The sequence below is a fragment of the Lynx canadensis genome, chromosome D3, assembly GCF_007474595.2.
Source record: "Lynx canadensis isolate LIC74 chromosome D3, mLynCan4.pri.v2, whole genome shotgun sequence".
Taxonomy (NCBI): Eukaryota; Metazoa; Chordata; class Mammalia; order Carnivora; family Felidae; genus Lynx; species Lynx canadensis.
The window spans coordinates 40,762,502-40,776,181 of record NC_044314.2 but is presented as its reverse complement, the minus strand read 5'-3'; the positions used below and the strand labels follow the sequence as shown (position 1 = coordinate 40,776,181).

At 42.8% G+C, this 13,680-nt stretch overlaps 1 protein-coding gene across 2 annotated transcripts in view; it reads left to right on the top strand.

Moving 5' to 3' along the window:
* Positions 1–5,032: 5,032 nt before the first annotated feature.
* RNF138 (ring finger protein 138) overlaps positions 5,033–13,680 on the top strand; it is a 31,769-nt gene continuing 23,121 nt past the window's right edge. For both annotated transcript variants that reach the window (XM_032595374.1, XM_030336375.1), the window contains exons 1-2: positions 5,033–5,107; positions 5,427–5,620. In XM_032595374.1, coding sequence (XP_032451265.1) covers positions 5,511–5,620 — 110 coding nt within the window. In that variant the 5' untranslated portion in view covers positions 5,033–5,107; positions 5,427–5,510. The remainder of the gene's footprint in view (positions 5,108–5,426; positions 5,621–13,680) is intronic.

Here is a 13,680-nt window from a genome sequence, read left to right as displayed (position 1 = left end):
TAAAATACTGCTGATAGGAAATTAAACATTATTAAATAGCACGAAAAATGCATATTCATAGTGACATTTATGAAAGAGTTGAAACTTAACTGTCGTCCCAAACTAGGGTGGACTAAAAAAGGGTAAATTCCTTTATTTTCTATACTTAATTTAATCTCACTTTTGTGTTTCCATTTGTGCTAATTTGCAGAGTTATGAAGAGAGTCTCTAAACTCACAATGACAAGTAACTCAGTTCCTTCTCTTTGGGGAAGAGGAACCACTTTTGCAGTGTTTCATTCTCCTCTGCCTTCCTATTTCCTCCTAAAGTGTTGATTCAATTAGGAAAATGGGTTGGAATCCAGTCAGGAAAGAGAGCTCTCAATAAGTAGTTCAAAAGAGGATGTTTAATATGGAAAACAATTACAAAGATGTCAGGAGAGCTGAAAGACCATGTGTGACAGTGAGGCAAACACAGAAGCTGCTGAGGAAAGGCAGGGACTGCCCAGCTGGCTCGAGGCTCCTGAACCGTAGAGCAAAGGGTGGTCTTCCAGAAGTTAAAACCATGGCAGAAACAAAGCCACAGCCAGAAGCAGAGACGAGAAATGTTTTGGCTTCTTCCTTCCAGTCTCTCATCAGTGTCTCCCATTGGCTGAATAGAGACAGAAGTCACTTAGCTGGCAAGGGAGAATGAGAAAATCTGCAAGGTTCAGCTCTAGCAATATAGACCAAAATGGGTGACAGGTAGGGAGGCAGATCTGATAGTCACCAAGCAAATGTCTGGCGTAGACGCTTTCTACTACAAGTAACGAAACAGCCAACTGACAATGGTTTAAACTAGAAGGTCTTAACAGGAGACAGGACAGTTTCAGGGTTGATTAGATTATTAGAATGGCTCAACTACCTAAGGATCTACATCCCTTCCATCTTTCAGCTCTGCCATTGGTCAGCATATTGGCTTATTCTTTGTCATGTCCTTTTCACAGTTTCATCATGGTTGCAGAGTCCCAGGCAGCACAGGTTGACAAGAAAACATTCAGATGTAGCATGGTATTGTTTATTCCTATTTGTTTGTTTTTCAGTCAGCAAAGAAAGGCACTTGTTGAAGCACCTCAGAAGAATCCCTCTCACACCTCCTTGGTCATAACTGCCCAGGCTGAAACCACTGGTAAGAAGAAAGGACCCATCCAGACTGGCTCATCTCAATCATGGTATTTCCCCTTGAGCTGGAAATGTCCTCCTGAAGGGCATAGCCAGGAAAAAGAAAAGGTACCCGAACAAAACTTATGATTTGTTACAGTGGGGGATGGAAATAGGGTTTATAAATGTTTGTTGATGGGAACATGGTGCCCTGTATGGTTTCCCTTCCACATTTTTATTCACTTGACCTCCTTCTTACTCAGCCTGAGTGTGGGATGAGGTGGGGAAAAGAAGAAATTAGGATTAATGCATCAGGAATGTAAAGAATGTTGTTTTTTTTTTGTTTTAAAAGAACATTTCCAAAACAGGCTTAATAATTAAATGATATGCCTTCAGCAGATAGGTTATTTATGTACATGACCAGGACTAATGTTAAAAATATTTAGCCACTAGAACCAAATGGGCATTGGACATTCAGGACAGACTATTTATTGCCCAATCAGAATGGGCAAGCTGAGAATGGGCACCAGAGCTGTGCTGGTGCAAACCAGCTGAATGTTGACACGGTTGACAATTAAAAAAGATACCAAAGGGTGGACAGTGAAACGTGAGCCTCACTCCCATTCCATCCCCCAGCTTCCCAGTTCACTTCCCCAAAAGCAACCACTCTTACCAGAAAAACAGACTGTTGAGGCTCTGTGGTAAGACAAAGCGAGGCTTTGTGAAGACAGAAATTAATTTTCTGAATTCACTTATCTCCTCCTTTTAGTACATTAATTGCCTGGCCTAGTGGACTTGGTTGGAGAGTTTTGCATATGGGAGGGCCCAGAAGGCAGTAAGTGGCAAGGGGGAAAGGTCCACATCCAGTCTAAGGGATTGTGGTTGGAAAAGAAAGGAGAAGTAGGGAAAAGGTTAGGTTGAGGGGAGTGCTGGGGGCCTGGGAGCTGAAAGCACATTACCTTATAGGTTGTGCAGAAGCAAACTAGGGGTCAGCACTACATGCAAAGTCAGGGACACAGAATGGCTAGATGAAATGATTCTCCCTCCCAGGCTGGGAGAGAAGAGGGCCCCAAGGGATGCCACGGATGGTGGCTATGTTGAGAGCAGAGCCTGAGGGGCCTTCCGTGTTGAGGGTCAAGGAATTAGAAGAGAATTGTGACAGAGCTACAGAGGGCTCTACGGTGTTGGTGAGGCTGAGTCAACCAGGGTACACACGACCGCGCCTTCGCCCAGCTGAATCAGGCAGAAGTAGCCTTTACCAACAGCTACCAGCAGCAGAATGTCCGGAACACAACGCATCTCAGAGTAGAGCCAAAATTAGCCTCCCTGCAGAATAGTCCAGCAAGAATTCAAAGGAGACCTTGCAGATGTCAGGACCAGGGTTCTCCAATAGTGTCTCAAGTTCATGTCAGCTACCCCTTGTCCTCCGTCTTATCCTCCCAGATGCCATTTTGAGGGGAGCAGACCGAGAGAGATGGGATATTAAAAGCTTAAGTGTTTTAACCTAAATGTAAAGAAACTGATTAAATTATGGCAACAGAGTTTAAACTAAACTAAAAAACATTTAGAGTTTTTCCCTTACTGCCCAAAGGCTGTATTTTATTTACACAGCTGAATGTATTTTGAGTAAATCTGTGACACTGCCATAAAAATATCATGTAATTTTTCATGTGAAATGCTGCCAAGAGAGAAAATTATGTCTTTTGGCTATTATGGTTTATTTGTCTAAGCTTAACACTCAGAGGGTAACTACATTTTCCTTATACCCACATTTGTGGAGGATTTCTACATACTATCAACTATATGTATGTAGAAATCCACCAAATAGTATGTATAAATTCACCAAAAATGTGGGTATAATGACTTCTTAGACTATGAGAAACAATGCAAACACGTTTGGATTAAGGCATGGGTAAAGCTGACATTGTAGAGGAAGAATGAAGCAAATAAAATTAAACTCACAAGATTAATGTTCTGGTTAAAGATTCCCAGTGAGTAAAGGGAAACATTATTTTTAATAGAAAATACGCTTTCCTGGGTGCCTGGGTGGCTCAGTCAGTCAAGCATCTGACTTCGGCTCAGGTCATGATCTCACAGTTTGTGAGTTTGGGCCCCGCATCGGGCTCTGAACTGACAGCTCAGAGCTTGGAGCCTGCTTCAGGATCTGTGTCTCCCTCTCTCTGTCCCATCCCTGCTCTCACTCTGTCTCTCTCTCTCTAAAATAAACAAACATTAAAAAATTTAAAAAAAAGAAAAAGAAAATACACTTTACTTCCTAAAGTGGTCAAAATGAGCAAAATATGATTGGAAATACATCAAAAACGTGAAGTTTGAAATCCAAGAACCATTTTATAAGTAAATTTGAAAAGTACCTGGACTAATGCTATTTGGTGTCTCTCCTGTCAACACCTGTTTGGTGTTTCTCCTCCCAGGAAATCTGAAGCTAAAATTAGCTTTCCTGCTCTGCTTCCACTGTTCCTGCTAGGGAGGAAAATGTTGTAGTTTGGTAAAGGGAATTAGCTGTTCATTGGACAATTCAGTAAATATTATTCTATGAATTGTCATTTTAAGATGCATAGTGAGACCCACTTCCTCCATAAGGTTTTCTCTAAGTCCATACACATCCAGTCATCCCACTTTCTATCCTCATTATAGTCACCGTTTATGAAAAACAATACTTCGGCAAATACCATTTTTTTTGTCCTTTTATTTCATCAGACACCCAAGAGTGTAAACTAGTCAAGAGCAAAGTTCAAGACACCAGCATAATAACATCTAACAGTTCCAAGGACAATGGCTTCAGTTTATGATTCACTTAGACTGTAGTGGAGAGCCTTAACAAAGCATGGCAAGGATAATTTTCTTTTCTTTTCTGAAACTAATTGAGGATGCTCTATAATGTTCCAGATTTTCCTTAGCTCCTTTCATGCGGTTGTGATCCCATCCAGATGTATCTGGCCCATAAACAAAAATATAAATATTTAAACTAGTGAATAATGATGAAATGTTTAGATCCAAGTTTCTACCTCAATTTTCTTCAAAGCCATCAGAAAACAAGGTGTTGGGTGGTGGAAGAATGCATCTGCGAGAGTAACCCGTCAGGCTGTGTTAAGGGGGAAAGTTCAAACCCTCTCAGGGGAGCTTATTATTTAATTTTTCCTCCTCAAAGGATCGAAATTGCAGAACGGATATTTACTTGTTTCGTAACACATCTCGACATGATCAAAACATTTTGTCAGGGACAAATAGTAAGGTCCATACCTTTAACATTAGGGAATATTTTTTGAGGAAAAATTCCTGGAAAACCCAATATATTTGATAGAAGCGGCGAGAAATGGTGTCCCCGCTAGGGGGAGACGTGGCGGGGGGGGGGGGAGCGGTGTACAGGTGGGCACCCAGCTGTTTATGTCACAACCAGCGGCGGGCGCGACGCGCCGGTTGCTATGGAGGCCGCTCTACCCACCCCGCCCTCTCCCCACTCCTGGGTCAGGTGTTCGCCGCCCCCTGGTGTTCGGCAACCCGCCCGGCTGGCTGCAGGCAGAGCAATGCCACGGGAGGGCTGCTGGAGGGGGCGGTGGGATCCCGGTGCACCATGAGCCTCGGGCCCGGCCCCCTTTCGGGCCGATAAATGCTAAGCACTCTTCTCGCCAGTCCCCTCCCGGCCTCGGCTGCCAAGGCAGCAGCGGCCGGACTAGAAGACCGAGGACGGCGCAGGGCCACTTCTCCACCGACCCGCGCGGGGAAAGCAGCTCCAATCCCCGCGCGTCTCCCGGGCTCCTAAGTGAGCGGCTACGCATGCAGAGTGGAGGGGCGGAGCGGAGCGGGGCGGGGGCGGTGTGGGCGGGGCAGGCAGCCTTGGAACTGGCTAGGTAGCGGGGCGCAGCTAGACGGCTGTGCGGGCGGGGCCAGGGGGTGGGGGTGGGGGGGAAAAGGAGTCAGGAGGCGGAGAAGAGGGCGGGGGCGGAACCGCGGACGCCTCGTGGAGCCAGGTAAGGGAGCGGCCTCGGGCGGGAGGCAGCTGCCTGGGGGCGGCCTTCGTTCTCGCGCGGAGGGGCGGCGTCCCGCGTACTCCGAGCCAGGGTGGAAGCGAAAGTGAAGCCGCTGACCGGTTTCTCCACCGTGGCCTCCAGCCAAGCACCTCGCCCCACCATTCCGCCGGGAGGAGCAGCCCTAAAGGCCGGCCCTCGCCCGGCGCGTGCGGCCGTAGCGTCTTAGCGTTCGGCCCCGCCCGGTCCCGCCCTGCCCCGCCCCCTTCCTGGCGCGAGCCGCTTCCTGACGCGATTCCCCTCCCCCTTCGGGTTCGCGTAGGGAGTCGGGCCCCGGGCCGCCACCGCCAGCTCGGCCGCTGTCGCCGCCGCTGCCGCCATCGCCTTGATTCCCCCATCCCCCGCCATGGCCGAGGAGCTCTCTGCGGCCACGTCCTACACCGAAGATGATTTCTACTGCCCTGTCTGTCAGGAGGTGCTCAAAACGCCCGTGAGGACCGCGGCCTGTCAGCACGTGTGAGTAGACGCCTCCTCCCCCGCGGGGAGCCGGGTGGTCGTTTAGGCCCGGCATCCAGCCCCGGACCCTCGGCTGCGGCCTGGCAGGAGCGGAGCCCACTGCGACCTGGCTGAGCTCCCCTCGGCGCGGAGGGCCTGTTGCCTCCCGCCCTCCTCCCGAGCTCCGGGCCAGCTTCCTGCGCCCGTCCCGGTGCCCGAGCCCCCGGCCCCCGGGTATCCATCCCTTGCTTTCGCGCCCCCGGGGTAGTGGCCAAGCTTGTCTCGGTCGTGCCTTCAGGCCCCGGAGGCCCCCTCTCCTCCAGGCCCGGGAGGAATTGCAGGGAACGTGGAGCCTTTTTGTTTCCTAGCAACCCGAGTGAGGGCTGGGGTGTCGAGTGTCAAAACCGGCCGAAGGTGCCCGCACCGGCGCGCTCGCCTTCCTCGCCCCACTACCCCCCACTCTATGACCTGCCTTGCTTTAAAGTTTTTCCTTCTTTCGGAACCTTGGTCCATTCTTCCCAGATCCAAGAACGCTTATCTAACTTAACCTTTCAACCCTGCTTCACAGACCACTCTTGAAAATGTTCCCTCTCCTTTAAAATTCAGTACATGTTAGAATGATCTAGAACGGGTTTTCTTCTCTCACGTTAGAACTGACAGGATTTCCGGGTATTGAAGTGATAGTTTCCTTTTGTTTTACCCTTCTGCTTATTACTTGGTTACTATGAAGGTGGAGATAGGAAAGGAAGATTGCTGTTTCGTGGAATGAACTGAAGATAAGGCAGTAACTCCAGGAGTGAGAGAGAACACAAAGGGATTAGATGAGGTGGCATGGTGCTGTTCGATTTGGCATACTTACAGGAAGTACTTCGATCATCCTACAGATAATTTTGGTAGAGTGTCAGTAAGAGTTGGAAGAAGCCCTTCTTGTAAAGATATGTAGCACATCTGACAAACCTGGCTGCCGATCAGAGTCCTTGAGGAACTTTGTAAGTAAACATACCAATACCTAGGCTCCATTCCAAATTTACAAAAGAATTTCTGGCAGGTGAAGCTTGGAAATCTTTATTTGAAGAAAGACACTCAGATTTGAAAGTTCTGTGTGCTTGCAAATAGCTGAAAAGAATGGGACACATTTATTTATAAATATATTTCTTTTTCCTTCAACCCTTTTTTTTTTTAATTTTGAGAGATAGGTTTTGTAATTTCATAAAGAATGGAATGAATTTTGGGTTCTTAATCAGAGATTTTATTACAGTTATTTGATACCCATTTTTCTCACTCTGATCCTCAACCTTGACTGCACTGTCTACCTTACTCCTATTATGCGGTCATTGTGTGAGCCAGGAGTATGTGACTTTATAGGAGTTGTGCCAGTTAAGTTTTGTTGTTATGGGACATGAATGACCGTCTGAAATTGCTTTATTTGGTGCAACAAATGCAGATTGTTGGAGAAATATTTTGAGATGTTATGTTAAGGGCACAATGTATGCTTTATTGCCTTTAATCTGTCAGTGTTCATTATTATAATTTGATGCCTTTCCTATGCTTGTGCTGGCAGTGGGTGGACAAAAGGGAAGGTAGGTCGAAGAGGAAGTGTTTCTGGACAGAATCCTTACCCTTTGGGTCATTGACCTCATAGAACTCATTGTAATCTGCAGCTCTCCTCAAAATTCCATGCAGTTTGCTCTAGTTCGCTTCCCTTGTGGGACATTTAAAAAAATATTTTTTAATGTTTATTTAGTTTTGAGAGAGACAGAGACAGAGCGTGAGTGGGGGGGGGGGTGGTCAGAGAGAGAGGGAGACACAGAATCTGAAACAGGCTCCAGGCTCTGACCTGTCAGCACAGGTCAGCACAGGGGCTCGAACTCAGGAACCGTGAGATCATGACCTGAGCTGAAGTCGGATGCCCAACGGATTGAGACACCCAGGCGCCCCTCCTTGTGGGACATTTTAAATCAGACTAATTTGGCTTGACATCTAGGGTATGGAAAAGAGTGGAGATGGTTGTTGAGGATCTTTTTCTAATCATCTCATTGAACTTGGAGATGACTAAATGTTACATTTACTAGACTAAATGTAAAAATGAAATGTAGGGTAGATTTTATTGGTAAGAAGAATGAACATTTACTGCTTTATCACCCCATCTCCTCCCTCCCCGCCCACAGACACACATGCTCTAAGGTTCTGCCTGAACAGTGAATTAAAGTAGGTGGTGGTGGGGGGGGAGTTTTATTTGGAAAGGATGGTAATGGTGGAACAGGGCCTTGATTGACTAGGAGTTTGGAGGGGAAATGCAATTGTTTTAAATAATCTAGTTTACCATGTCATTTGCTCTTCCGTTTTCACAAAAGGCAAACCTATGCCTTTAAAAGTGCTTATTATATTTAGCTACAAAATCAGTTTTTGATTCATTGATAGTAAGAAATGAGTGATAAGAATTTTGGATCACTGTGGATCTGTTAGAAAGTAAAAAATTGTCACTGCCATTTCAGTGACAGCAAAGGATTTGCACACTGCCTATTCTAATCAAAGGAGCAGGTTCATTATCATTAGAATAATTGCACCAAAATATAAATTCCTGTATAATCCTCTTTAGTTCCTTCAAACAGGAGATGTTGAATGTTTTCTGTATGTCAGGTAGAAAAAATACAAAGTGCTCTTTTCCTGGGGACTGTTAATAGACTAGTGGAGAAGACCTAAGCATGAATATGATCTGGAAGCAATTTAAGAGGAAAATTTTATGTGAGCATTGAGAGCAGGTGTCAAAATCAGCCTATGACTAAAGGAGAGATTTCCTCGATGAAGCAGTATTTTAGGTCAGAATTGATTATTCAGGGCTTATTGGGGAATACCCTGGTTAGGTTTATGGTATATTCAGAGGCAAGGAGGAGTTCTAGAGAATGACTATTTCCAGACTACAAATTTTGGCTGGAGCCAAAGGATGAGTGTAGTAGATAGAGTTTAGAGGTATTGGCAGGAACTTTCTGTATAAGCCAATTCGAACTTTTTCCTGAAAGCCAAAGAGATCTGTTCAATAATTTTTGGCAGAGGAGCAGCGTGATCACATTTCACATGATTACTTTAGTAGCAGGATCCAGCTTTGGTGTAGTGGTGAGACTAGTGAAGAGGTCAATCACTGATATGTCAGAGAAAAAAAATGGTTAGAACCTGAACCAAGGTAATGATAGTAGGAATGGACAGAAGAGATTCCTGACATTTTAAGGAAACCCATGTAAGATTTCATGATGTCCCATAGTTAAGTGTATGTATGTGAATGTGGAATACATGGAACTAAAGCTATGAGTATGGATGGTAGCCACTGAGGGAGGTCTGTAAGTTGGAAGATAGCAGAGGACCTAGATACGACAAAGTGCTAGAGACTATGTATTTAAATCTGGAGTAGAGAAAAGTGCAGCTTGAGAAGGAATGGACAGGATAGGGAGAAAACCAGGATAGAGTGTGACATGGAAGCTGAGAAGAAATACAAGGAGACAGTAGTCAGCAGTGTTAGTGGCCTTAGAGTGGTCAGATGCAATATTTTAAAAAGCAAGTAAACATAAATTAAGAACATTAAAGTTGAGCAGGTATTCAAAGTAAGGTTTAAGAAGAAGGTACCGTGCTCGCTTCGGCCGCACATATACTAAAATTAAGAAGGCACAGACTGGCATAGTAGTAAGGTATTTCTTTTGGTGTTTTCATTTGTAATCTTCAAAGGCTCTTTGAACCAAACCTCTCTTCTTTCCTGTTTTGAATGGTCAAGGGAATAACGTTTGTGCATGGTTAGAAAGTAAGCTTCATTGTGGTGAAAATTACATAGAATACATTGATGCCTTGCCATACTCTTGAAGTTGGAAATCTAATGTTTGTTTTTGTGCATCTCTGTAAGGAGGCATCTCTAAAACTGAGATAAGGGGAGCTTAGATGGCTCAGTTGGTTAAGCATTTGACTTTGGCTCAGGTCATGATCTTGCAGTTTGTGGGTTTGAGCCATGCATCAGAGAGGCTCTCTCTCAAAATAAATAAACTTATAAAAAATGATAATATAGGGGCACCTGGTGGTTTAGTGGGTTAAGTGTCTGACTCTTGATTTTGGCTCAGGTCACTGTCTCATGGTTCGTGGGCTCCAGTCCCGCGCTGGGCTCTGTGCTGACAGTGAGGAGCCTGCTTGGGATTCTCTCTCCCACTCCCTGCCCCTCCCCTGCTCTCTTTCCCTCAAAATAAATAAACTTTTAAAAAATGAGTTAATGTATCAGCTTTTACTTCTCATTAAGCACATACTTGTATGATTCCTTATTGACCTGCTTTGTATTGTCCAGTTCCTGAATTTTCAGTTTATATTTCTCATAATTTTAACAACTTTATTTTGTTTGAGCAGTCATACTCTAAATATATACTTTAAACTTTTCTTCTTTCCTACAGACTTATTATAATTCTGAAAGGTAGACTTGTATAGGTTTTTGCTGACTTAATGAATGCTGCTGTAAACCATCTTTTTTCTTTATTTTTTTAAAGATTTTATTTTTAGGTAATCTCTCTACCCAGCATGGGGCTTGAATTTACAACCCCCAAGATCAATAGTCACATGCTCTACCAACTGTATTTATAAAATGACATAATTAGAAAACAACTATGCTATTTAATTATGTAACAGAAGGTTGACTTAATTTAAAGTCCTGAAGACTAACTTAAAATGTGTGATTTTTTTTAGTTTAAGTTGTTATGGGGAATGATTTTGACTATAGACTAGGAAGATACAGGGTACTAGATTTTTAAATAAGATGTGGTGTATATATGCATAAATACTGGAATGTGTGTATATGTGTGTATATATATATATATATGTATATAAAAAGTACACACACATATACACATACATGGAATACTACTCAGCCATAAAAAAGGTTGAGATCTTGCCATTTGCTACAACATGGATGGATCTAGAGGGTATTATGCTAAGTGAAATAAGTCAGAGAAAGACAAATACCATATGATTTTACTTAACATGTACAATCTAAAAAACGAAACAAATGAACAAATACAAAACAACTCATAAATACAGAGAATAAACTCCTTGTTGCCAGAGGGGAAGGGTTAGGGGATGGGCTAAAAAGTGAAGAGGGATTTAAGAGGAATAAACTTCCAGTTACAATGTAAGTCATGAGGATGAAAAGTACAGCATAGGGAAGTCAATAATAAGGTAATAACATCCCATGGTGACTGATGGTGACTCTTCTTACTGAGGTAGGCATTGACTAATGTATAGAATTGTCCACTCATGATATTGTACACCTTGAATTAATATAGCATTGTATGTCAGCTATACTTCAGTAGTAAAAATAAAAAATCCATTCTCAAGAATACCAAAAACTTACTTTGACAATTGCAGCTTTATTTCTTTTGAAAATTAAAATAGTTTTATTTTTCTGTTTATAAAAGTGACATAATTTATAGTGCAAAAAGATACAAGGAATGAAGTGAAACTGACAGTGCCAGCACCCTGATTGTAGTTGAGAACAGTATGCTGTATCTGTTCCAAAGGGTGGCTGGCTAACTGATGGCTTTAACTGATTTATGTATCTTTATCTTTCTATCATCTATCTATTAATATTTGATTGACTAAATGGGATTTAGTGATTTAGTAATTTAGATTTGCATCTTTTTCCCTCCCCCTTCTACTTTGTTTTGAAACCAGTTCTATTTAGCAAATTCAAATAGTCCAGCCAAAGGGAGGTGAGGAATAAGCAAACAAGTTCTATTTACTTATTTATTTAGTTGGTTTATTTATTTATTTTGAGAGAGAGAGAAAGAGAGAGGAAAGAACAGATAGAGAGTCCCAAGCAGGCTCCTCACTGTCAATGCTGAGCTGGATGTGGGGCTGGAACTCACGAACCCCAAAATCGTGACCTGAGCTGAAGTTAGACGCTTAACTGACTGAGCCACCCGGGTGCCCCAAGAATAAGGAAGTTTTGTATCTGAGGAAGCTTGGTGCTTGGTGGTACAGAAGAAGGAACAGTAGAATTGGATATAAAAGACTTGAATAACTTTGTACTTAGAACATTTTTGGAATCAGCTGATTTGACTAATGTCCTCACTGTAAGCTCTGTTTTAAAGGCAGCAACCTAAGTCTCCTTTTACTTACTGAAGCCTACTATACACATTCACTATTGAGTAAAGGAACGAATGGGCTCCAGGCTCTGAGCTGTCAGCACAGATCCCAATATGGGGCTTGAACTCACAAACGGTCCTATCAGACCTGAGCCAAAGTCAGATGCCCAATGGATTGAGCCACCCAGGCACCCCTAATTCACAATTCTAAAAGTACGAAAGGAAATATGTCTTCCCAAATCACTATTACTTTATACATTCTTTCAGAGATATGTATATAAACAAGGTTACAAATATTATTTTTTGTTGTTCACAGAGCATTCTATATGCAATTTTTTGTGTCGTACTATTTTCATGTTATTATTTTGAGGATCTTTCTTTTCTCTCTTCTTTTCTTTTCTTTTCTTTTCTTTTCTTTTCTTTTCTTTTCTTTTCTTTTCTTTTCTTTTTTCTTTTTTCTTTTCTTTTCTTGAGAGAGAGAGAGCGCACATGAGCAGGGAGGAAGGGCACAGAGGATCCGAAGTAGGCTCTGCCCTGATAGCAGCAAGCCCCGTGCAGGGCTCAAACTCACAAACCATAAGATTGTGACCTGTGCTAAAGTCGGACTGAGCCACCCAGGCACCCCTGGAGATCATTCTATATCAGTACATGTATACATATTATGGTTGTAGAGTTTTCTTCATTTATTCAACCAACATTAAGTATCCATTATGTGCTAGTAGTATTATAGATACTAGGTCTGTAATATTCAACAAACCAGATAAAAATCCCTGACCTCATGGAACATATTTAGTGTTCTAGTATTCCATTGTTTGATGTATCATTATTTAACCAATTTCATATTGATGAACATTTAGGTTGTTTCTAATCTTTTACTGTTTTAAATAATGCTGCAGTGATTAAATTTGTATAAATGCCATTTCACATGTGAAAGTTTTTTCTGTAAGATCAATTCTCACAAATGAAATTGCTGGGTCAAAGTGTAAATACAAGGGAATTTGTCAGCTCAGTCACTCACAGAAGATGGCCACTCTAGAGTCTTTTGCATAGCAAATGTTTTATAATTTTTATGAAGTCCACTATATCATTTTTTTCTATTTAGAATGTGCTTTTAACATCAAATCTGTGTTGCTCTGTATTGTGAATATTTTCTCCTCTTTTTTTCCCTAAGAGTTTTGTAGTTTACTATTTTACATTTACTTCTGTATATTAGTTTCCTAGGGCTGCTGTAACACATTCCACAACCTTGGTGGCTTATAATAACATTTATTTTCACGTAGTTTTGGAGGCTAGAAGTCTGAAACCAATTTCTGTGGACCACAGTCAAGGTGCTGGCTAAGGCCTGAGGCCCTTCAGAGACACTGCTCCAGTCTCTGCTCATCTGAACTCTGTATGTATGTCTGTGCCAGATCTCTCTTTGCCTCTCTTACAGAGATGCTTGTAATGGCATTTAGGATCCACCTGGATAAGCCCAGCTAATTTCCCCATCCCCAAATCCTTAACTTTAATCAGGTCTGTTGTAATATAAGGTAATATTCACTTGTTCTGGGCATTAGAAAGTGAATATATCTTTAAAAGTTTCTTTTTTCTTAATGTTTTATTTATTTTTAAGAGAGAGAGAGAGAGACAGATTGTGAGTGGGTGAGGGGCAGAGAAGGAGACACAGAATCTGAAGCAGCCTCCCGGCCTGTCAGCACAGAGCCTCTGAGCTATCAGCACAGAGCCTAACACGGGGTCAAACCCACGAGCTGTGAGATTATGACCTGAGCTGAAGTTGGACGTTTAGCCGACTGAGCCACCCAGGCACCCCTAAAGTGAATATATCTTTATATGGCAATTTCCCAGTTTACTACAATCCAGGATCTGTTTTAATTTTTGTATAAGGTGGCAGACTTAGATTGGGGTTCATTTCTAGTGCCTATGGATGTCCAGTTGCTCTAACATCATTCACTTGTTGCACCTTTGTTAAAACAC